The 24,928-nt window shown below is 36.7% G+C and overlaps 1 protein-coding gene across 22 annotated transcripts in view; it reads right to left on the reverse strand.

The window, feature by feature from the left end:
• Positions 1-1,241: 1,241 nt before the first annotated feature.
• LOC306859962 (basement membrane-specific heparan sulfate proteoglycan core protein-like) overlaps positions 1,242-24,928 on the reverse strand; it is a 101,347-nt gene continuing 77,660 nt past the window's right edge. For 5 of the 22 annotated variants that reach the window (XM_079401416.1, XM_079401415.1, XM_079401414.1 and 2 more), the window contains 37 exons: positions 23,749-23,901; positions 23,497-23,651; positions 23,285-23,362; positions 20,513-20,648; positions 20,287-20,438; positions 20,038-20,167; positions 19,145-19,291; positions 18,920-19,054; positions 18,599-18,780; positions 18,314-18,509; positions 18,040-18,219; positions 16,805-17,065; positions 16,524-16,686; positions 15,888-15,985; positions 15,538-15,804; positions 15,313-15,425; positions 15,046-15,193; positions 14,536-14,652; positions 14,187-14,204; positions 13,331-13,415; positions 13,069-13,213; positions 12,853-12,955; positions 12,647-12,756; positions 12,249-12,357; positions 12,066-12,164; positions 11,754-11,975; positions 10,416-10,660; positions 10,151-10,322; positions 9,820-9,942; positions 8,578-8,634; positions 6,775-6,850; positions 6,529-6,607; positions 5,975-6,022; positions 4,957-5,027; positions 4,654-4,737; positions 4,468-4,571; positions 1,462-3,536 (listed from right to left, as the gene is read on the reverse strand). In XM_079401416.1, coding sequence (XP_079257542.1) covers positions 3,364-3,536; positions 4,468-4,571; positions 4,654-4,737; positions 4,957-5,027; positions 5,975-6,022; positions 6,529-6,607; positions 6,775-6,850; positions 8,578-8,634; positions 9,820-9,942; positions 10,151-10,322; positions 10,416-10,660; positions 11,754-11,975; positions 12,066-12,164; positions 12,249-12,357; positions 12,647-12,756; positions 12,853-12,955; positions 13,069-13,213; positions 13,331-13,415; positions 14,187-14,204; positions 14,536-14,652; positions 15,046-15,193; positions 15,313-15,425; positions 15,538-15,804; positions 15,888-15,985; positions 16,524-16,686; positions 16,805-17,065; positions 18,040-18,219; positions 18,314-18,509; positions 18,599-18,780; positions 18,920-19,054; positions 19,145-19,291; positions 20,038-20,167; positions 20,287-20,438; positions 20,513-20,648; positions 23,285-23,362; positions 23,497-23,651; positions 23,749-23,901 — 4,934 coding nt within the window. In that variant the 3' untranslated portion in view covers positions 1,462-3,363. Of the gene's footprint in view, positions 3,537-4,467; positions 4,572-4,653; positions 4,738-4,956; positions 5,028-5,974; positions 6,023-6,528; positions 6,608-6,774; positions 6,851-8,577; positions 8,635-9,819; positions 9,943-10,150; positions 10,323-10,415; positions 10,661-11,753; positions 11,976-12,065; positions 12,165-12,248; positions 12,358-12,646; positions 12,757-12,852; positions 12,956-13,068; positions 13,214-13,330; positions 13,416-14,186; positions 14,205-14,535; positions 14,653-15,045; positions 15,194-15,312; positions 15,426-15,537; positions 15,805-15,887; positions 15,986-16,523; positions 16,687-16,804; positions 17,066-18,039; positions 18,220-18,313; positions 18,510-18,598; positions 18,781-18,919; positions 19,055-19,144; positions 19,292-20,037; positions 20,168-20,286; positions 20,439-20,512; positions 20,649-23,284; positions 23,363-23,496; positions 23,652-23,748; positions 23,902-24,928 lie in introns of all 22 variants that reach the window. The other 17 variants (XM_079401417.1, XM_079401407.1, XM_079401410.1 and 14 more) reach the window with 13 other exon arrangements.

Here is a 24,928-nt window from a genome sequence, read left to right on the forward strand (position 1 = left end):
AATGACGGCTCACTACAGTTTAGAATTCATTGCAGTATGTGTTACATGGCTAAATTACAGAACAAATTTATTCTTAAATTGCCCCATTATAGATAACGGTATACTTTCAAATTTCATGCCTGTCTAATCATTTGTTCAAATCCTTTATTCAGTATTTTGTGTATTTCAAAAATCTATTGTCAGTTTTAAAATCTCCTCTAGAATGTCAAAAATGAAAAATATAGTGTTGATACAGTATGTCTTACCTCTTTTGCACTGAGATTCCTCACAATCTTAAAGGTTTCTCAAAACTGAATGTACTGAAACAACACATATAGCTTTTCATCAGGTTCAATTTACTTTTTTTTTGGTTTGTTTCAAAAAGCATATTAATTGCTGTGTAATTCCACTTCGTACAGCTCATAAACAGATGAACATGAATATGCAGATTATGCACTTTTTTAATAACACAATGTAAATACATAACACAGCAGATGTTCTTATAATTAAGATATTATCAATATTACATTTTTAGCAATTGCGCTTTTTGAAAGTGCAGCATTCTGCTGTCATACTAAAACAGAATAAGTCTGGATAAATCATGGAAAACTGCTTTACCAGTTGTAGCCTATACCAGTTTTTTCAAACTTGACAATTTCACCATCAGCATTATTTTATGGAAACGCCTAAGCAGCAGGTTTGTTGATATTCAGACCAACAGCACGACTGCAAGTGATAGTGATAAAACTATTTTCTTTTCCTGAATGAACGAATCATCTGGAGTGAATGATTTGATAAATCACTCATAAACAGTTACTCATTTCGTTCCTGAATGTGCTTGAACTCTTTGGTTAGAGTGAACGTTCAATGACTCACTCATAAAGGCCATCAACCGCTACAATCAGGAACAAGTTCAGGAGGGACAAAACAGACTGAGCAGATATGCTAAATAGACTGGTTTACACAAACAAGCAGAAGACAGGTCAGGTGTATCAATGCTTCGGTCTCTGACCTAGTTACCATTGAGGGAGAATCAGTTGAGGATGTGAATGGTTTCCTTAGCAATCATAACAGAGCCAAAGCAAGAGGAGCTTTTAGCTGACTCAGAACCATCTGGAAGTCTAAACAGCCAAGCCTGATATTTAAAACTTGTCAATAAAACAAACAAAGTACGTTTTACATAAAATTCAGCATAACACTGGAACACTAACTTGATGCTTCAATATAATATTTAAAGTTTATACTCGAGTCAGAAGGATTTGTGTGGTGTGAGCGTTTAATTTAATGTATTACAACTAGGTTTGCAACAAGGTGGAACATTTCCAGTAAATTTCAGAAACATTCCAGAAATTTTGGAAACTTTCCAGGAATTTTGGGGAAGTTTCCGGAAATTTACCAGAAATTTTCCACCCCTTTTCAACCCTAATTACAACATCAGTAAGAACAGCAAGAAAAATTAACCTCAAAAAATAAAGTCAGAGAGATGTTACATTAGAATCTTTTTACTCATCGTTCAAAAAAAAAAACAACTCCTACAGCCATCAGGGTTGAAATGACATAAAAAGCCACTTTTTAAGAGGGTTTTGGCTCCAGCCTGCCAAAAACACTGATCTCACACGTCATTGTGAGAGATTATTGTACACTATCAAGACAGAACTGGATTCCTCTGCAATCTTTGATCTCAATATCAAAATTCAAACACAAAAGCACAGATCAAGTGGTGCAGGTGGTGTACGACACATTACAAATTAGCTAAAGAAAAACCACCAGCTTGTGTGATTATGTGGAAATCAGTGATGACAAAAGACAGAATCAAATAATAATAATAAAAGTAAAGCAACTTTAAGCAGTAATGCTCTTTTTAAAAAAAAAAGAAAATTAACAGACAAGCTTCAGTCATATAAAATGGTGAAAAAGACATAAGGGGGCCCATGTGGGCGAGCATGTTCGTTAGAGCTCCCAAGTCACAGCACTAATAAAAGAGGGGGTTCACTAAGCAGTATTTTCACTGTAGACCTTCTATTCTGTCTGTTCTCTCATTCATTTCTCTATGCAATGAGAACAACCGGAAAGAATCACTTCTTGTACATTCTGATTGAGATAATAAACCTAAATGGTTTGCTGTAGATGAGTCAGTTCTCCATTAACCCTCTGGAGGACCTTGAAGATGACAAACATTTCCTCTTTTGTTCAATGTACGCTGTAAGAAACTGTGAGAAATAGATAAGACTGTAAAAATAAAAGGATTTTCTAAACATTTAAAACTGCTCCAGTGTGATTTTATGTAACATTTGTCATCCACTATGAGAATTTTAATCATTTTAATTCTGTTATTAAACAAAAAAATGTCAAAATATTTCATTATTTAGAGAACACATCCTCTTTTAATCTAAAAATGAACTTCAGTCTCTTTGGCTTGAGGGATTTTAATCAGTAAACAGTGATTCATTTTATTGTAAAGCTGCTGCTTTTATTTCTGACAACCCATTCAGAGAAGCAAAAATGACAGGAAACTGAAACTAAGATTATGTGCTTGTTTTGTTGCCTTTGTCATGTCTGAATTTAGCACCGTGTATTTTTTATACTACCAGACACAACAATGTTTCCAAGCATGGAAGGCATGTCATTTCAAATATATGGAGTCGACACCGTATATGATCTCCCAATTTGTATGTTTTAGCAATAATCTTCACCTGAGATGCGTCTTGATGTCTTCTGTGCTGTGACCCCACAGAGACCCATTCCTTATGGTATCTAAGCATGCTCGCCCCCACCGGCCCTCAAACAGAGTAAAAGGCGGCAGCGGAGTCTTCAAGTATTAATACAGCTCGGGCACTAAACCTCAGACACGCATTATTAGAGCCTAGAAACACTGCTAGGAAAACAAATGAGCGGGTTATTTGTTAGCTTGCATTTCCCCCCACAAATCTAATATATATATTTAGATTAATATGCTTATAAATAAAAATTCAGTGCTGTAAAAACATCTCCGATTCCATAGGATCTGACCCACCGTAGAAGGCTCATCATGTTTATTTTTACATCTTTTTCTCATGGCTAAAAAGCTACCGTTCAGGGGATGTAAACTGAGCTTCTGTGTTAATAAGTCCTTCATTGAGCATAAAACACTGAAAAATTGAAGACTTGTTAATATCATACATTTTTCTTTCTTGTTTTTTTTTTGGTTTAACGCAGCACAGAGCAAAGAATCCTTTCTTGTGTGTTTTTTCGGTTGCGGTTAAGCACCAAGAAACACGTATCAGTGTGTGTCTCTTAAGGTGTGACTGTAGTTTGTCCTGTAAGCGTCTGAGAAATGCAGGTTTCTCAGTGTGAATGTGGATGAGGGGTTTTTCTGTAGTCTCTGCTAGTGTTTTAGTACTGCGTCTATGTTAAGCAGCGCTCCACGTTGATGCCCTCCTCTGCGTGGACCTGCAGGTCGATAGGTCGCGCTGGCTGTTCTCCCGGTCGAGCGTTCATCAGAGAGAGATTCTTCACGCAGCCTGTGATACCTGATGAGTACTTCCCACTGGTCAATGCTTTTATGTCTGGAGCTCCACCTAGAGTTCAGATACAAACAACCTTATGTCAGAAGAATCAAATGATTATGGTTTTCTTTTACAAGGAAAAGCCATTTCTATGTGTTATCTGTAGGGGGCATCCAAACTTGGGGCATGTTTTTTTTATATAGATGATTGTGTGAATAAATCAGGTGAGAGAAACTATGTGCAAAGTTTGGTTACTCTATCTATTTATCTATTTAAATACCATATTTTTGACAGCATATTTATTATTTCATGTTAGGATATGTTTAAGAAAAAAGCTGATTTATGTCTGAACATGACTCTTTTACCTATATTTTAGAATCTTAAATTCATTTTAGTAATAAATGCTAATGCCCTCTAAACAGAGATTACTTTAAAATATAATTTTATAATAATTTCCCCATGTTTTTATGCACCAAACTGGACAAGAAAAAAATACTGAACCACTGTTCAAAAGTTTGGGGTACGTAAAATATTTAAATGTTTTCAAAAGAATTCTCTCATGTTTCTAGCTCTTCAGTGTCACGATTGTGCAGAAATCATTCAAATATTCTGATTTGTTGCTTAAACATTTCTTATAGTATCAATTTTCAAAACATTCATGCTGCTTCATATTTTTATGGAAACTGTAATAAACGTTTTTTCAGGATTCTCTGATAAATAGGACAAAAGAATAAAATTTATTTGAAATAGAAATAATTAGAAATGTCTTTTCTGTCACTTTTGGTCAGTTTAATGTATTCTTTCTGAATAAAAGTATGAATCCCGTTTAAAAAAGAAAAATCTTACTGACCCAAACAGTACAAAAAGTAGTGTTTTATTCAAAATTATTAATTTCATAAAAAAAAAAAAAAACTTTTCTTCTACATAACTTCATGGATGTTAAGAGTGACACAACAATCTGATCGGTACAAGTAAACAAATACCACTGTAATGTTATACTTACCCAGGTATATGTTGCCCTTGGTGTTCACCATGATGCTCTTGCCTTGTGATTGTCCACGTTGGACAGATCCTCCATCGATCTGGAGGTAACCCTGCTTACCCGTTCTGTTCAACACACAGAAGGAACACTCCCTAATATCTTTCTGTCATGCATTCTATAATAGTTTGGAGAGGTAAGGAGCGTTACCGGACTGCAGTGATCATGTGCCACTGTCCATCATTGACAGGCTCTCTGGAGAGAATCTGAGCCTCTCCACTGCCCAGCTGGTAACTATCAGAGGAACAAGAGCACATTATGACCGGCTACAAAGGACTGATCTAGATCAGTAAGAAACTGAAACATACTGGCTGCTGCAGAGAACCCTAGTAAGAAAAGTCATGAGATCTTGTGGATATTTCAAACATTAGGTTATTATACCGTCATCACATTAGACTCTTTAGCCATGCACCCATGTGGTTTGTTACTATGAAAATGTGCTCAATTACTCACCTAAACACAAGATGTCCATTTTGTAAACCAAGACTTATGAAGTCCTTCCCCTTTCCTTGACCTCCCAGTTCCTGGAAAGCATTTTCAGTGAAATATTAAAGTCAGGGAATATGGATGCAAACCACGGGCTAAAACCACAGGCTTCTGGAGCCAAACATTTAAACAGTAGTGTATATTGACTAAAATGTTTATACGAATTACATTTCTCTTATGTATAATATTAGCTATTACATGACCAAAAGACAATTTAAACAGTACAGAAAAAACTAAACGAAACTGTAAGACAAGTTTTACAGGTTGGTTTTAAACATCAAATGTATGACAATCTGCTGAATTTCAATCCACTGCAGGAGAAGTTTTGTTATTAACTCACAAAATATGGTTTTGATTAACACAGCTGTTTGGTTTGAGGTCAACAATTTCCGAAGGTAAAAAAAAAAATAGTTGTGCTCACCAGCAAAACTAAACAAAAAAACGATTTTTACCCTATTTGTGAAAAGTGCAAATGTATGTGATAAACTGTTGCAGACACAGGTGTGTTGATTGAAGAGGTATAAAAGCAGGTGATAAATATGCAAACATAAGGCTAATTATTTTGTCATAAATCAGTGGTTCCCAACCCTGTTCCTGGAGCCCCCGACACTGCTCATTTTACATGAAACAGAATTTTGCTTGGAATTTACGCCAGGAACAGGGTTGGGAACTACTGTCATAAAGAAAGCAACTTTTAAATCACACTAACACATGCAAACAATAAATGCAGTGAAATTTAATTTGTTTACTCGCTTTTCATGTATAACTGTGCTGGCAGTTAGTGTACTGTAAGTGATGTAGAGAAAAAGCATTTGCTAAAATATAGGTAAATAGGTAAACTAGGTAAATATAAGTGCTATTTTCTGAATGTTTATCTGTGCAAGTGTTGTAAAGTTCAAAGCTCCTTTGTGTATATTCAGAGATAATGACACGTCCATGCTAATGCAGACATATGTATTTCTGACTGCTTGTGAAGAGGGAATACCTTTATACTAGCATGCTTCTTACGGAGGCTTAGAGCGCCTGCAGGCTCCTGAGGAGGATGAAGGTGAGTTAGCCAGGCAAACATGCAATGCAGCCATTAAAATGTGCTTTAGAGGTGAGGGACAAAAGCATATTCCAAAATAGCTCCAAGCAAACTCATTTTTACTAATTTTAGTGAAATGAGGCTGAATATGAAATGTAAAACACATTGTGCATACAGTATCAAAATGTGAGTGTATGCAGGGTCCAAAATCAACAATGAAAAAATGGTACCTTAAATTGCAACTATTTTAAGGTATATATACATACATATATATATATATATATATACAAACAAACACACACACACACACATATATATAGAATTTTATATAGAATTAAAAAAAAAAAGTTGATACATGGAAAATTTCAACTTAAAATGAAGCAGAATACCAAATAATTATTTTAGTTTATGAAAACTGAAATTATTTTAAGTTAACAGTAAATGTTATTAATTTTGGACCCTGAGTGTATGTGTCCTGAGATCCAGCAGGGGACTCATTTCTCCAAACATACCACTCCCTGCCACAGGATGAGGCCGTCTTTAGAGACAGTGTTGATCTCTAACTCAATGGTCTCTGGAGAGTCAGGAGCACTGAAACAAATCAAACCATCAATAGTAAAAAAAAAAAAACTAAAACAAGCTGAGAGACAAGCCAAAATCATTTTCTGTGGTAAAAACTGTTGAATTGATATAATTACGTCAGTTAAACGAACACCAAACACAGTTCATCAACTGTTTCACATATGAAGAGCCCTCACCTTCGTGGGAACATGGGCTTTGGAAGGGCCAGATATCCATTATCATGGAAATATGCTGAATATTCAATAGGAGAGTCTGGAAAAGAGAAACCAAAAAAATAAATAAATCCCAGATGCCAACTCTGTTTTATACTACCACCCTGTGGAGCTTCAACAAATAACAGAATAAGCAGTCAATGAACAGAACCTGACTGAAGTCATAAACCTGAAGTCATAAATGTGAGACTCCAAATAGCAGGCTTCGTTGTGAAAAACATACAGTTCAATCATCAAGGGCAACTCAGAAAATGTCCAACATACACTTATCTTCATGAGATAAATGAAAATGAATGCAAATACACACTGCTGTCAAAGTAACATTCACAGTTGGGAACAATACGCTTTCCTCACAAAGCATTCTCTTGAACCATGTTATAACCAGAGAACCCTCAGGCAACTGAGTGCTTACCAAGAAGTGTTTCATGCACAGTGTTTCTGGCCATAAACTCACCTGTCCGGTCGGCTCAAGGGTGTGAATGACAGACATTCGGTGGTTAGTAACTAAAAACGTGTTTGTTCACAGTGTGAGGACATTTTGTTTACAGACGTCGCTGTAGGTGAAAGTGTGGAAAAGATGTTGGTTTCGCAAAAAAGAGAAACAAGGATTTAATGAGAAAGAGATGACAAATTGAAACTGCAGCGAGAGGTTGACTGGACAAGACGCCTCAGGAGATGCTAAAGGGGAATTCTATGTATGTTCGCCCTAAGAAAATGTCACAGCTTTGCAACTGTCATATTTTTAATATTACCCACAAAAACTAGCATAAGCTTTAAGCATATCACAGTGAAGACACAGAATTCCCCCTCAACGTTACATTTAAAACTTCACAGAGGACACAGTAACCCACTGAGTGCAGATTGAGACCATTCATTTTGAAAGCACAATATTTCAGGGATCTATTTACAAGACAACAGTATCGATAAGCTGTTATACGTTTTTATTTTGTTTAAGAAAACTTTCAGGGACATCAAGCACTTATTAGATATTCATTACATTAAATACATTAATATACATACACAATTTGGGGTCGCTAAGATTTCTTTTCAATAAGGCCGCATTTATTTGATCAAAAATACAGTAAAAACAAATGTTATGAAATATTATTGAAAGTTACAATAATGTTTTTTTTAATATATATTTTAAAAAGCTGAGACTTTTTAAAAGTCTCAAACTTTTGAATAGCAATTTAAATGGACTATAAAAATAAGTGTCTTAATATTTAATAAAGATTTGTATTAAAATATCAGAACATTCTTAAAACAACGAATTTGCATAACTGCATAATGTAGATAATAAGCAAATATGTTGTCAAACTATTTTTAACCCTGCTGACAAACAGTTTAAAGAATCAACCTCAATACATTTACATATTTATGTTCAAAACATGAAAAATAAATGATCTGAAAGTCTCATCTTACGCTTTTTTACAAGTTTTGAGTTATTTTTATCAAATTTATTATCAAGATGATTTTAATTTTTTTTTTCAAATATACCAATCAAGAAAATTATTTTTGAAAAAAATAATTTTCTTCATCGGTATTGTTGATCAGAAATGTGTTTGATATTGCCTGTGATGTTGGTAATAAGAGCTCTGTAAACAGACCCCTAAAATGATTCACTTTCTGGCTTCCTTTTGTCGCCCCGTTGAGGCCGTTTGTTGTGGTTGTTTTATTTGTGCTGTTAGATGGGCCGATGGGCCCTGAGGAGTACGCTCTCCCCTGGTTAGTGACGAGCGTGCCAGGCAGACTGTAGTCATACTGTACCATTTCCCCCACTACCCTCCAAATTCCACAGCGCCTCGGTGAAGCTGGACTCCTGCCCTGTGTGTGTGGGATAGCCATGAGAGTGCAGGGGTGAGATTCATTCACATGTGGCCTCTTTCACCGGTCAACACGCTACTGCTGGATGATGTTAGGCAGCCTGACTGGTGTCGCCATGGTACGTTATGAAGAACTGACAATTATTTCCCTATGGTACTTTATAATGAATCACTTACAGCTGTGGTTCAGTTTAATGCTATGAAACTACAGAGAAATGCCTTTATTCCCACAGAGAATGTGAATTCTGTAAAATGACAAACGAGGCAAACTGTGTCTAAAGAGACCAATATATTATCAGTATGAATAATAAAGCATTTTAAAGTCACATTGCAAACATATTGGCTTTAGTTAGCTGTATGTTTTTCGCCATTGATGTTAAATGACAATTTAAAATGTAATGTAAAATAGATGTATGGGACTATTAAAAACTAATTTTGTTAATTGAAAAAAACTGAAATAAAATATAAATATTGGATGAAATACATAAAAAATGTATACTTAAAAAACTTAGTTGTTGCCTTGCCATCCAAGTAAAATTAAATAAGTTGAAGTAAAAAAAAAAAAAAAGACAAGAACTAAAATAGAAATAAAGCTAAATAGAAATAAAAAACTAATAAAATGACAAAAGCACATAACAGTGCTAAAACAACTAAAGTTAAAATAAAAACTGAAAATCAAACATAAGCTAAATGAAAATATTAATAAATCATATATTAGTATATAAATAATACAAAAATAACACTAGTATGCGAGACTGGGCTAGTTTAATGTGAATTCTCCAAACTAACATTTAAACATCTTATTTATGCTCATAAAGCTATTTGGATCAGAATTTAACTGTATCTGTTTGATGAATGTTTTTTTTTTGTCATGGGCAATAACAGTGAAAATGTGCATTAGCTCCTATTCTGCCGAAGACTGAAGCATGTGTCTTTCAAAAATAAACCTACATTGAGAAATATTGTAACTAGTACCATTCTCGCCTTATAATATGTCCTTAAAGATAAAGTGGACTTTGGGTAGAAAGAGCAGACAGTAATGTACAATATAGAAACACATAGCAAAAAATATGCAATATATGTATACTGTACGTGCATCAATGCAGTCACTAATCAGAAGGCAAAAATCACTTAGAAGAAGATTTTTGCAAAACAATGTGTTAAACATCAGCAGTTGTGGATTAACCTTTTTCACAGTGCCGGCCCGTGTAGCCGGCGGGACACACACAGTGGTTATTCACACAGCTGCCACCGTTCTGACACTGAGAGGATTCTCGACAGCTCTGCCTCACTATTTCACAACGGTCACCTGAGGAACAAGCAAGAAAGAAATGGAAAATTTAGAATAAATTTGGACTAAATAAAATAAATAATAAATACGATTTTCAGAGACTTCCTTTTGACCTTAAAAATAGGGATGGGTGAACCCATTTCTTTCCAGTATCAAGTACTACCATAGTCAATATCAATACCAATATTAAATACAAACGCATATACCAGTTGGTTAAGTAACTTACCCTCGTATCCTTCAGCGCAGAGGCACTGGTACTCATACTCAGCACTGGCCATACAGGTGCCACCGTGCAGACAAGGCCTGCGGTCACATGGGCTGCCATCTTTACACTGGCTGATGGCTCTGCTTTCAGTGAAGCTGTATGATATATCCAACTTCTTTCCATTGATGAAGACCTGTAAAGAAAAATATCGAAAACATATCGAATTAATATCGAAACATGACTGTGGGCTGTAATGAACATAACTTTGTGTGAAGGACATTCTCACCTCTCCTATGCATCCATCAAACAGCATGCTAACATTGGCAGGTTTGGGCAAGATGTCCATGCTGGGCACTCCTCCCAGATACATGGGTGTGTGGATATTAAGGCCCTGGGCCTTGCCTGGAGAGGATCTTGTGATTTCTCGTGCATGGTCCACCTTCAAGGAGCCGTCCTTATTGAGCCGCTCCGCCACCACGCGATGCCACTGACCCAGAGACACGGGCTCCTGACTACGCAGAACAGCTTGACCTGAGAACACGGGGAAACAAGCATGTTTAGCTTGGACAGTATAGGAACAAGCCACTATATCCACTTCTGGGCTTCACCATCTGTATGGTTACATCGCACTCAGGTGAGGAGGTACTTTTCATTTGGGTGTCAATTAACATTTTTTTTGAAAGGTCAAGACCTTTTAGGTGGGAAAGGGGGCACAACATCAGAGGCACAATCTTTATTTTTTTTTTCTTGTTTTCTTTGGACAAAATTGTACTGTACATCTACACGATTAATTAAAAAATATGAAATTAATTAAAAAGTTATTTAAAAAATTTAAAATTAATTGAAAGTACTTTAAATATTATGATATATTTATATTATGATATATGATATATTTTATATATCCATGTGTGTGAAATTATGCAAAATTCTTAAATGATATATTTCTAAATTTAAAACATTTAATTTAGTTTTTTTAATGTTAATGTTTAGTGCTATGAAAAATGTCCAACATTTGGGTAAGAGGGTTGTAAACATTACATCAAATAAATAGAAAATCCACAATTTCATATTAATACAATATTTAGTTTGACCTCTTGATGATGATGATCACCATTTTCTGAAGATTAAGCCCTTCCTTTCTGGGTTATTATTGTTAACTAATATTAAAATAATAAAAAATAAACATTGCCATTACTTGAAATCAAATAAAAATCAAGTGAAATAAAATAAAATGATTAAATAAACCTTGAACATATTTTATTTTAGACATTTTGTTTAGTCTGCATAAGTACAAAAAAAAACGAACCAAAAAAGAAACTAAAACGAAAAACCCTGAAAACTATTTAGATATTTTAAAATAATAATAATAAAAACAAGACAAAAACACAACAAAACTAAAACGTTACCTAAACTACTATCACTTTAAAACACTTAAAAAAAAAATATATACTAGAAAAAACTAATACAAAATATCAACAAAAACTATAATATTATGTCAACAACACTGAAGTAACACTGGTTTCTTTCAATGACCGTGACACACATGCACAAAAAAAATTAAATAAATAAATAAATGCAAATTTTGGCAAAGAATACATCATGATTTGATCATCAGATCTCTCACCTGTACCAAGTTCATATCGGAACTCGACATGTCCTTCCACCATGGATAAGGTCACAAAGTCCTCCACTTTCATCTTTTTGCCTCCGCAGAAGAACATCAGCCCATCTGAATCCATGGGCTTGAGCTCCATCTCAATCCGGAGGTCGTTATGAATATTAGTAAGAGGGGGATATGCAATATAAGACTCGTCTCCATCAAACAATGGAGTCGTTACCAGAGTACCTGGGATTGTTATGAAGAGGGATAGTGAGAACCGAATTTGACCTTAAAGCGGTTAGAAAATTTTAAATGTGACTGGGTATTGAGCTTTACCATCCATGCACTTGTTTCCAGACTTGCCCAAGTGACAGCGGCAGTCGTAGCCCAAACCACTGGGTCGGTTAATACAGGTGGCATCTGGTCCACAGGCCTCTGTTGCAGTCATGGGCAAAAAGAATAATGAACAAAGAATGCATGTTGTTTACAAAACCTGACCCTGATTTTACAAATGCTGACCTGTGTGACAGTGCAGGGAAGAGTGATGATGACAGTTGCTCCCTGTGAATCCTCTTGGGCAACTGCATTTGTAGAGACTGGCGGCAGAGTCCTCACATACGCCACCATTCTGAAACACACACATTGCTTTAGCTAATCAATTTTCACAGGCCAACCACAAAAAAGGCATTCACTGGTCCCAAAAACGTAGACACAAAGAAAAAAAATTGTCCATTTAAGATCACTGTGTTTGGTTAAAAGTGCCAAGAAAAGTCACGCTAGTCCCGAGCCTAGATGCTACTTAATTTGATACCTTTTTTCTTAAGCAATGAAATTCACACGTGTGACAAGTTTTTAAATACTTTTTTGGGTCACTGTGCTTTTTAATTCAAAGAACAATTTTGTTTGTAAACGATTACCTGACATGGGCGATCCTTGCAAGTGGGACAATTCGAAACACCGGTGGAACTTTTATCAAGGTCCTTGAAAATGACCTCTTCACCTTGGATAATCAGCTGCTTGATACAGCCTTGAAGAAAGACCAAAACTCAGTGTAAGAATGCAAATCATAATGCTACAACTGACACTTTCCTACAAAATTCACATATGATAACGTTTTTCTCACCGACAAACCCTGTCTTGAGGCCTGCAGTTTTAGCAAGCACGCTGTAGTTTGGATAACCGCCCACAAAAAGATCCTCATTCAGGTCCAGACCCTTGAATTTTCCCTGCTCGGACACAGAACATGTTATACTACATTTGTTTAATCGCCACTATTTAACACCATTTATTAATGAGAAAGCATAACAAATCAGCAAATTATGGAGATAGGAATATGCACCTGTGAGGTTCCATTTATAGGAGCTTCTCCATCCACAACAAGAGAGCCCTGAGTCTCATTCCTATACAGCTTCACTGTGTGAAACTCGCCCAGTTTAATGGGAGTAGGGTAACGAATAGTTGCCATACCAGAGCCTACATCAAACCTGTGGAAGGAAAATATGCACATTTGGAACGTCACATTAAAAAGCCAAAGTTAATTCTAGTTTCAGATATGAAATTTAGCTTTATTGAGATTGCTTTGATATTGAAAATTAATGTACCTGAATTCAGGACGGCCACCCACCAATCCAAAAGATAAGAAGTCAGCGCCGGTGGTCTTCTTTTGTCCATTATAGAGAATCATACCTGGACATTAAGGGAAAAGTAAGTCCAACGCCAGCATTCAACCTAGTTAACCAAAAAGCTCACCGGTGCACAAAGCCATTTTTTGTCTTTTTTAGCTGATGGTAAAGCAGCATGCCGAGTGAAAAGCTGCTGCCATGTTCAGCATTTCACAATACCAATGCAAGCCACATGCATGGGCACATGCCATGAGTCTTCCCGTTATCCATCACATGGGCATAATGACTATCAGATGGGGTAGTACAGACCAGTGGCCCTCAACTGATGGGTTGCAACCCAAAAAATATGTTGGATTACCACTTTATGTGGTTATGTGGTTAACCTTTTGAGAAGCACTGGTATAGAACATACCCTCTGGGTTATTAGTCACTTCAACCAAGCTTGTCGAAAATTCTCGGTTTTATTGCTGTGCTTGTTTGTACAAATCTGCACAAATTGGCCAAAATTTTGTGATGGCTGTAAAATAACAATAATAATTTTAAATATGGTATTATTTTAATATGAATATTTTAGTTTATTAATATATTTTATTAATATCTGCCATGTGTAAAAGCTTCAGTTGGTTCATGATAACATTCCTGTATCATGCTGCAACCAACTCAATAAGAAGCAGAAATGCTTTGAATAACACTATAATCTATATTCATGCCTGCATATGTTCATAAGGACCATTCTAAGGGGCCAGTGAGAGATGTTGAGCTGCACTGCTGCATGGCATTAAAACATCTCGCAGCATGTGCTCTCTGGCACTCTCAGACAAGCAAGCAGACTCACCGGCATACAAAATGAGCCCTTCATACCAAAGAGATGTGAAAGAGGGCAAAGAACAAAAAGAATAATTGAGTTTACACACAGGAAATAAACATATAAAAGAAACTGTACAAGGACCGAACATTTTAGAAACAGTGTGCTCTTTTCTTAGTACATGCAATACTGCAAATTCATTTTTGTAGCTAAAAATAAAAACTTCTGTCATCATTAATTCACCTGTATGAGAAGTTTCTTTCTCAAAATGATAAACATTCTTTTTTTCCAGTAATGACAAACTTTTAAACAAAGTCAGAGCTGCACATTTAGTAGATTTGGTGCAGTGAAGTATCAAGGAAGATTTGAGGGTCCTTACCATCAACATTGTCCGGCCTGAAGGTAATTTTGATGCTGAATGCATGGTAGGCATTTCTGATAGTCTGGAGTGTGAGGTATGAGAGTGGCTCCTGGGTAAAATAGGGCATCACTCTTTCTGGAAGACCATACGAACATGAATGCATGTTAGAGAGACAAGTAGAACATCTCAGAAACTCTTCAGAGCAACAAATAGCTCATGAAAAACATGTTTTTTGTGGTGGCAGCATAATAGTTAAGGATGCTTCCAAATCTCCACACTGTAAGACATCCAAAAAGCAGCATTGCATAAATCACTTTGGATAAAAATATCTACTTAATGACATTTAACCAGATCACGTGTAGATCTTCAAGCAGAACTATACTTGTCTAACCATCCAGATGAAATCAGTGCTCTCATCACAAAGCCACAATTACAGACAAGCAGCATTGTGACTAAAGACTTGCTCTGGAAAAAATATGTAACTACCGACAGAACGGGCTTGCATAAATTATGGACTTGCATACAGACCATGAACAAGGAGTCTGGTGAAGGCCTCAACTTTTCCTTGCTTATTAGCAGCCGTACACACGTACGTTCCTGCATCTGTGTGTGTGACACCAGGGACTGTCAGGACATGGCCATCCTGTCTGCACTTAGGGGGCAACTCATTCTCCACCTGAAAGAACAACACACATGGGCTTAATCTCTTTTTAAAGTTAATCGAACCAAATTTAGTACTCTAAACACCATAGATATATTATTAGGTCAAATTTAGCCAGGAAATATAAAGGTTACTTTTGACCATGTGATGGTTGGGACTGGGTATCCAGATGCAATGCAAGGCAAGACCGCATTAGAGCCAACAGTTACTTCCTTTGACTCAGGCTGTGCAGAAATCTGAGGCAAGGCTAAAAAAGTGCATTGGATTCAGCTTGCCATTTTTATGGTGTCACATAATACAAATAAAAACCAACGGCAAAAGAAGCATCATAAACATCCTGGATATAATAATGTACTCACACTGGATATTAAGGACCACCTGGTTATACTCCGAGCCAACATTATTAGTGGCTGTGCAGCGGTACTGTCCTGAATCTGATTCGACCACATGATCAATCCTCAGGAGGTTCCCGCTTATTTCCACATGATTGGGAAGAGAGCCTCCCACTTTACTCCAGCGCACCGTGGGCTCAGGATCACCGATCGCATGGCACTCAAACTCCACTGAGTTGCCCACCATCACCGTCTGTACTGATGTGCGCACGTTGATCATTACTTTGGGTAGAGCTGTGAAGACAAAGAGCACAAAGTAATTGGTTTTAAACTTTAATAACCCAAGATTTGGAAACATATTGGATATCATAACGGACCTTGAATGGTGAGTTTGCCACTGTCCTGAGCCTGTCCAAACAGACTTGTAGCTCTGCAGGTGTAGATTCCCTCATTGCTTTGCTCAAGGTTCTCGATTCTGCACAAATATTATAAATAAAGGACACAACATAATTCAAAACATTAGGGTATTTTATTAAATATTATTTAACCAAATGAACAAAGGAAACAAAAAAAACCCATCAAAAACTGAATACAAAATCATTCAACAACGTCATAATTTTGTTATAATCAGCTGAACTGATAATTTATAAACAATTTACTGTAGTAAAATATTTTTAATTATTGACTTTAATAATATGTGATGTTGTGCACTACCCTGTTAAAAAAACTGATATTGCAAAAATAATAAATATTTAAAAAAATTATATTCCTTAAAATTAGCATTATTTTCTCACTTTTTACACAATTTGTAGTGTTAACAGCAATCTTGACCATTCAAATAAATTCCATTACTGCAAGTTTACTGTACCCACTCTGGTGTTTTTAAATCTGATCAATTTTGCTTAATTCTGATATTTATTATTTATTTATACCTTCATGGTTTTTAAGGTGCTTTATAAATGATTGATTGATTAATTGTTTGATAGTCAATGTTAATATTAGATGAGACTCACCTGAGCACTCCGTCTTTAATGTGATGATTTGGTGGAAGAACTCCCCCCTCCTTCAGCCATTCAATCTCAACTTGAGACCCTCCTTTAGCAGCACAGGTAAACTCCACAGCGCTGCCCAGAGCCTTCACTTCCACCTGTGGGGATACTTTCACTGACAGGGGTGCTGCAGGACACAGAGGTCAGAGGTCAAGCTGAATGCTAGTTAGAATTCATCTGATGATCACTTTGAGAGTTTGAAGGAATGCATGATGCATGCATGAAACTGAACTGTCGGTACTCACATCGAACAGAGACTCTGGCCACCGCTTCACTCTTGCCAACCTTGTTGCTGGAAACACACTTGTATGTCCCAGCATCGCTCTCCTTGGCCAGGTTGATCTGGAGGTCTCCTCCTTGCTGCTGAGCAGTAGGAGGCAAGCTGCCATTGACCTTAGTCCACTCAAAACGCAGGGGCGGAGTGCCATGGGCCAGGCACTGCAGTCGGATTACTTCACCCACTCGCACGGACACGTCATCGGGCAAGGAAGTGGCATAGGGTGGGGCTGCTCCAACCAAAGAAATGTCAGTTAGAGGATGTTGGATAATTACCACTGGCTCATGTTAGAGAGCTCTACAACAACAGGAAAATATGCTTCACTTCTTGGAGGAATTCAGACAAAAGCTACAATGTTAAAACGTAAAAATATATATTTTCCAAAAAATCTATTATTTCTGTTGTGTTTTCCACCAAAAAATATTTAGACTTAAAATAAACTGACTTAAAAAAAAAAAAAAAAAAAGTAGATTTTTTTTTTCTGAAGAATCTTATTTTGTGTATTTGGTTACACTTTTTATTTGAAGGTGTCCTTGTTACAGTGTAATTATACATTTAATTACTGAGTAATATTAATTAACTACATGTACTTACTATAGGGTTAAGTTTAGGATTAGGGTTTGGTTTAGGGTTACTTGCATGCAATTATGCATAATTTATTGTTATTATAATAGTAAGCACATGTAACGTGTAACAAGCACACCTTAAAATAAAGTGTTACCGAATATTGTAGAATATAAATTAATTCAATAGAAATGATCTAAAACGTATTAATATCTTATGAAAACTTATGAATATCTTATGACATTCTGAACATTTAACATGTTTTAAGGATATTTAGATTGGTTTCTGGCAAACAAAAATACTGAATAAAAAATAAAAATGAAAATAATATACTAAAAATACTGATTATAAAAATCTCTCTTTTTAAATGTACGCATGTATAATCATTTTGTAATAAATATCTAGATATCAGACATGATTGTTCAAAAAGGATGTATGATAAATGTATTTCAAAATATATTCCAAGTCATAATATTGTAAACAATTTTGCTTCAAGTACATTTATTTGGTTTGGGGGACATTTTTTTTGGAAAGCAAAGTAAAATATAATTAAGAAAACTATTTTGGAAGTGTAAAACGAACATGCATAAGATAGACGAGGATTAAAAATAACCATCTTTATGAATAAGTTAAGCTCACTGTCTACTTCCAGCATGATGGTGACTTCACTGGTGCCCATGTGGTTGGTGGCGTTGCAGACATATTGACCAGAGTCCTGACGGCCCACATTAGGTAAGACCAGGCTGTTGTCAACAATCTTGTGTCTCCAAGGCAGAAAAGACCGTTCTTTAGACCAAGTGATTGTGGGCTTTGGGAATCCTTTAGGTAAGATACAAAAGCTTTAAGGCATGCATTTTCACCTATTGTGTTTTAGCAGTCATAACGGTCAACCGCTGCTTACTGTTGCACCTACCATGGGCGTCGCAATGAAGTGTTGTGGTTGATCCCTCTACCACGACTATCATAGGCTCACGTACACTGGCACGGGGAACAGTGGGCACCTGAGGCCCTCCTTCAACAAACACCTCTATTCGAGTTTCAGTTTTGCCCTGGTTGTTCTGTGCAGTGCACACATATGTGCCACTGTCTTCTGGCCGTGCAACTAAGATCTGAACATAGAATGAAACACACTTTGATTAACATATAGAGGCAAACGACTGTGAAATCAACAAGGGCTCGACTTCAAACGGCCCATAACCTGCATAATAGCACTGGAATCAGCAGGCACGGGGCTGCTGAGCATCGTCTTGCGGTTGTTGTCTAGTCTGTGCCATCTGACAGAGGGTCTTGGCTCTCCAGCGGCCTGACATTCAAGATTGATGGGATCACCGACCCTGATTCGCACCGGTCCTGCAGGGGTCACTACAGCCTTAGGAGATTCTAAGAATGAAATAAGACAAAAATATAAGAATAGATGGAGCAACAAAAATATCTGAACATATATGTTCAGAAAAACTGAAACCAAAAATGGTGTGCCCCAAGTGGAATATTATTAATGATTGTTTCTGAACTGGTTTACCTCTCACAATGAGTGAAGCAATGCTGTGGGTCATTCCGAACAGGTTGCTGGCCACACAGCGATAGGTGCCCTGGTTTTTGGCTTGGGCATCGGTAATAGTCATGAGTGAATTGTCAGCACCAATCTTTACGTTATCTACAGAACAAATGAAAATAATGAAAATCATTTCTGTTCAGGCATCATATTAATTGATGACTGACATGAAAGTCAAGTGCAGCAGTGTACCTGGCAGAGGCAGGTTGTTGGTGGGTTTCCACTCTAAGCGCACCGGCTGGGCTCCGCTATGGACCCTGCACCTGAAGCTCGCTGACTCGCCCTGCTTCACTGCTGCGCTGTGTGGCTCAATGGAGATAATGGGGCTCTGGAGACCTACTCCACAATCAGACCAGAAAATACAGTGGGCACATGTTGAGCAAACACATTAAACAAGATTTGGGCTAAAAGTGAGTGGCAAAAATATTCCAAACATTTAAAATGTGGAGGACAAATCTGCATGTAGTGCAGATCTTGTTTGATCTTGTTATGGGTTTAGTGCTTCTCTAGATAAAGTAGTGGATTCTTCTTGTCATTTTAATTCTGTATTTGCTATCTCAGGTTTTTTTCATTTTTCCTCATGATCATGTAAGGATATTTTAACATTTCCAGGAGCTAGTCTGGGATCTTATTGCATTCTGAATCCAGAATGTGTTTTTCTCCCACCACCCTCAGCCAAATTACCTACAGTTTTTGTGGCACACAGTAATATGTGGTGGTATTTTTAAAAACATACAATACATAAATATAAACTGGAGCTTGCAAGACGACCAGGTCAAATGTTATCTTATATAAATAAGAGGTTTTAAAATTCCATTCATCATTTGGAGAGATAAATTGCAAAACAAATCAATCCATGTCAATTCTATACAATTAAAAAAGACTTCTATAAATGTTGCTGACTACATGAGAGACCATTATGGAAAAAAATATCATCAAATATGAAAATAAGTCACAAAAAAAAATATGAAGATGACATTTGACAACATTATGAAACAGCCTCTGCCTACATAATACCATGTTTGGTTAATGATCGTTCCTGGCCATTGATACGTTCCTGTTTGTCATCAATCTAGGGGACTTACGGGAGGAGCTGGACGTCACAGACACAGATACAGAAGCCTGATGGGGGAACGGGCCGTCCTCCACCTGACAGATATATTCTCCAGTGTCATCTGCAGAGGCCTGCAGGATCCGCAGCTGAGTTCCCAAAACCTTGAGTCAAATGCACATGCAAGCACACATATGGTTCATATATTTAACACTCAGCTCAAAGATCTGTTATTCATACGTCACGGAAATCAAATATGCTTCATAGTGGGCTGAGATAAAACCTTATGATTGGATGACAGCAGGCCACCTGCCCTGCTCCATTTGACAGATGCTGGAGAGGTTCCTGGGACGATGCAATTGAGATCTAGAGTCTCTCCCTCCATTACAGAAGCAATAGACGGCTGGATGGTGACTCCAGAGGGGACGATTTCTCCTGATCACCGTGACAGAGCAATATTACTATTATATCCTAAAAATACTAGTCTAAAATGAATGGACTTGCCTCACCTCTTCTGATGAAGACCTCAATATGAGCTTCTGAGGAACCAGCAGTGTTGGTTCCAACACAGAGATATGTGCCTGCATCAGACGACCTGATATTGGGTACGAGGAGAGTGCCGATGTCAGTGCGCTCCATGCGGGCCTGAGGAAGATATGGATGTATGAGGTACATTTTTAGTTATTTTATATGCAATCTAAGACATTATTACTGCGATAATTATCTGTAAATCTGCTTTGAAATAATGTAAATTGTAAAAAGTGCTAAATAAAAAAATTGGCTTGATTTTTTGTGAACATCAAGTGAGTTTGGTCAGTAGGAACAGAATAAACATAACAGCATTAATATTAGAAGACAATTTAATACTCAATACTTACCTTGACAAAACTTACATTAAACAAAACAGTTTAAAAAAATACATTAATATACAGTAATACCTGCAAATAAATTAAGTAAATATTGTTTAGCATTTTAGTGATTTATGAAGTGATTTTTGTTACGAGGCTATCACTGTGTCCTAACCAAGACTAGTATGGTGTGGCGCAACAAAATTTTTCGTAAACACAGCCAATCAGAACAATTCTCTCACTTTCTTGCACCTGCAATGCACTGTAGCTGAAGAGTGCAAAACACATACCTCATATTTTCATGACTTCAGCAATATTTGTTTGTTTGTTTTCTACGGAAATTGTTATATCTACTATACTAGACTTCCAATCTTATACTTTACTATTGCACTTCTGAACTCACTTTTGTGTCATCTTGCCTAACCAGTTAGGTTTAACAAATTCAGCCTATACAAAGCATAATGGGAGTAAAGCCCCCATTAGTTGTACCCTTTGAAATTCTTCCTTCCGAAGGGCCCTTTGAAGTGGCCAGTTTTGAACAATAACATTTGAAAAGGCAAAGGCAATGTTTGCGGTGGCTTAAGACATACAGGTATACTTCTAGACTTAAGACTTTTTGTGTTGTATCTGGTTAAGACACAGTGTAATTTTTTATGCCTCATAACAGATTGTTATTAATCATTGGTGTTACATTTTTGGTGCTACAGGTCTATATTAGCAGATGATTAACCTGCAATTACCTGTAATTGATTAATGGCATTGGTGACAGTGATTATTTCACACGACGAGACATAGTGACAGTGGACAGCAGCTAGCGGCTATACAACAAAACATCTAAATCCTACATCTAGAGACATCCAGGGCTGTAAATCAACCTTCAAATGTAAACATATTTATAATTTCTTAGTTTTACAAATGATGCAGATTCATGAATGTGATTAGCACAATTATGATTAGCACAATTTTGACACATATACAAATAATCTCTAAAACTGTAAATTACATCTGTAGTGTACTCACTGCAGAAGCAAACACGACTGTATTCAGAAGGGAGGGGTGATATTTTTTATCCAGGAGTAAAGCTGCTTAACTATGATCTAGTGAAGCCTGGCGGCAGTAGAGCCGGGATGGGGATGAAAACCATTCACAAATTTTCAAAGCAGCCCGTTTGCTAGAGCACACAGAATTTCTGCATGGCCGCACGGCAGACCAGAGCTCACCCTGGGAAAAGCTGACACAATGCAGCAATGCTCTCAGGCAGAACAAACCAGTCCACAAAGACACAAGGTACGCAAGACACCAAAGCTCTCCAGCAGCATGGGACGGGTCGTTCATGTCCCATATCTCGAATAACCCAAATCCAACAGTGCAAAAACATGTACAGTGGGATTCAAAAGAAATGGGTCCACTGCTTCTGTTTGGCTTTCTATTTTGCCATTTTTCTAATTTAAATACATGTATATCAGCATAACAATTTGAGTCCAATCTTCAATTGTAAAATGCAAATTAATTTCAGTATTTGGTTTGTACAGCCTTTGCTTTAAAGGAATGGTTTACCCCAAAATGCAAAATTTGCTGAAAATGTACTCATCCGCAGGCTATCCAGACATAGATGAGTTGATTTGTTGAAATTTAGTATTACATCACTTGCTCACTAATGGATTCTCTGCAATGAATGGGTGTCGACATTAAATCATTGGTCCTAGCCAAAATATGCATCTATAACCCATAATAATGCTTCCTTTAGTTAAAAAGTCCTTCCCCTCCTGTCCCCTCACATCAAAATCCACTGACATGTTTGTCAAAATATTACAACTGTTTTTGCTTGTAATCGGTGCTTGATCTGTGCATATTTCACTCCTGATTCAGACAAGACAACTTTTCACTGGAGAAAGCAATATTATTTCAGGCGGAAGCAATGGTTTCAAGTCAAAAATGTCTTGATGGATTTATTACAGTCATGCAATTGTTGTGGATTATTGTGAAGTTTTTATCAACTGTTTGAACTCTCATTCTGACGGCACCCATTCACTGCAGAGGATCCATTGGTGAACAGGTAATGCTATATTTCTCCCAATCTGTTTCGATAAAGAAACAAACTCATGTACATCTCACAAGTTCTGAGGGTCCTGAGTAAATTCTCAGCAATTTTTTGGGTGAACAATCTAGAATTTTGCACCACACTGTACATACTCTTTGATAACTATAACCAGCACACCTGTTTACCAGTGCAGACTTGAACCAAGCAAACCAAATATTGTTTGTACTCACATCTGTAATCTACAATGCTTTATTTGGCTAAATAATCTAATGGATGTCACGTGAATGATTAAATGAATCATGCATTTAGTTCACATAGATTTTGGTGAGGGTGAGAGAAGCGAGACAGGTGGGATGGGACGCGTGAGACAGACATCAGACAAATGGACAGACCTGTAGCTCCTCAATACGTCTCTGTAACACATCGAGACTGTTGCTTTTAAACTGATGGAAACCGTGAGAAGGAATTGCCTGAACAAACACCAAGACACGGGATGAAACAAAGAAAAACTCAAAAGGAGGCAAAAACAAGGCAAAATATGTCCAATGACACAACCCTGATTGAGAAACAGGATGAATGACAAAAGGAGAAACTGGTTTCTCACCTGTGGCGGCAGTGAACCACCTCTTTTCTTCCATGTGAGGGTAGGAGTGGGACTGCCAACAGCCCTGCAGTACAACCGTAAAGTCTCACCCTCGTGAATTTCCACCCGTGGAGGGCTCACTTGTACGTGGGGTAGACCATGAGGTTGACTTGTACCTGAAACATCAATTATAAAGTAAAAGAGAACTCGCTTGTCAGCTTCATGAGCTTGTTACACTGTAAATATTGAAGCATTCTGGTGTCGGACATGTACTTTGAACATGAAGAACTCCTCGGGCTGTGTGCTCGCCATGTGTGTTCAGAGCCTTGCAGATGTACTCGCCCTCATCCGAGCGATCCGCAGATGGGATGGTCAGCAGCCCGTTACGAATGACAGCTTTTGAACTGATTCGTTTCCCAGGAACTCCTGACAAACACCATATCATAAGACAGAATTCCAGGAGTCAGGAAGGAATAGTTGATATTATGTGGGACTACCAAACTGAAAACTCAACATCTTCATCAACAAACAATGCTTTCCATGATTTCAAGGTAGAACATGTTCTGCAATCCACACCCCTGTTGGTCCAAAAACAACATTCTTATCTACCAATCAGATTTTGAGGATTGGGCAAAGGAAATGAAAAAGGGTTGGGCTTCATCTCAGTTTTTCTGGTCCCCTTGTGAAAAATAAGTGTGCTTAATTGTATTCAGTGAGCTCTTGTAGTGTACTTCCAATCTTAAAAGTATACTTAAAAAAAAAAAAACTGAACTTGCAGATACATTAAATAAAAGGTCACTTATGTGCATTTAACACGCTTAGGTACAATTTTAAAAGAACACTTTGTAATAATTGTACAAAAGATATATTTTATATATATTTAAGATAAGTCCTACTTACAGTAAGCGGGACAAAATAGTTCATCAAAATGCATTTAATAAAAATATTACACTATAAATATTTTAATTTAACTGCAACTAAGTGTCTGAAAACATTGCATTCAATATGCTCTTTAGTATATTCTTTTAAAGTAAATTATTTCCATAACAAGTATGCTGATCCCTAGTAAAAAAGTAATATATTTAAATGCATTTATTTCATACTATGTATAGTTCAAATCTATTAACATGTTTACTGATATATCACTCTAGACTTACTGATATAAAAATTATAATTAAACTTTATTTGGAGTAAATACTTTATTTGCATACAATGCATATTTCTTAACATTAAGCCTAAAATGTGTTTTAATGTTACTATTGATGAGGATTGTATGATCTTTGAATAATATCGCTCTTTCAATGCAAGATATTTAAAGTGTACATAAAGTATACTTGCAATAATTCCGCTTTAGCACACTTCAGTATATCTTTAGTTGGACTTCAGCACTACTTCCGCAAAATTAAAGTGCATTAAGTACAAAATTAGCTGTTCCAATTTAATTATACCAGTT

Source organism: Barbus barbus (assembly GCF_936440315.1).
Source record: "Barbus barbus genome assembly, chromosome: 40".
NCBI lineage: Eukaryota > Metazoa > Chordata > Actinopteri > Cypriniformes > Cyprinidae > Barbus > Barbus barbus.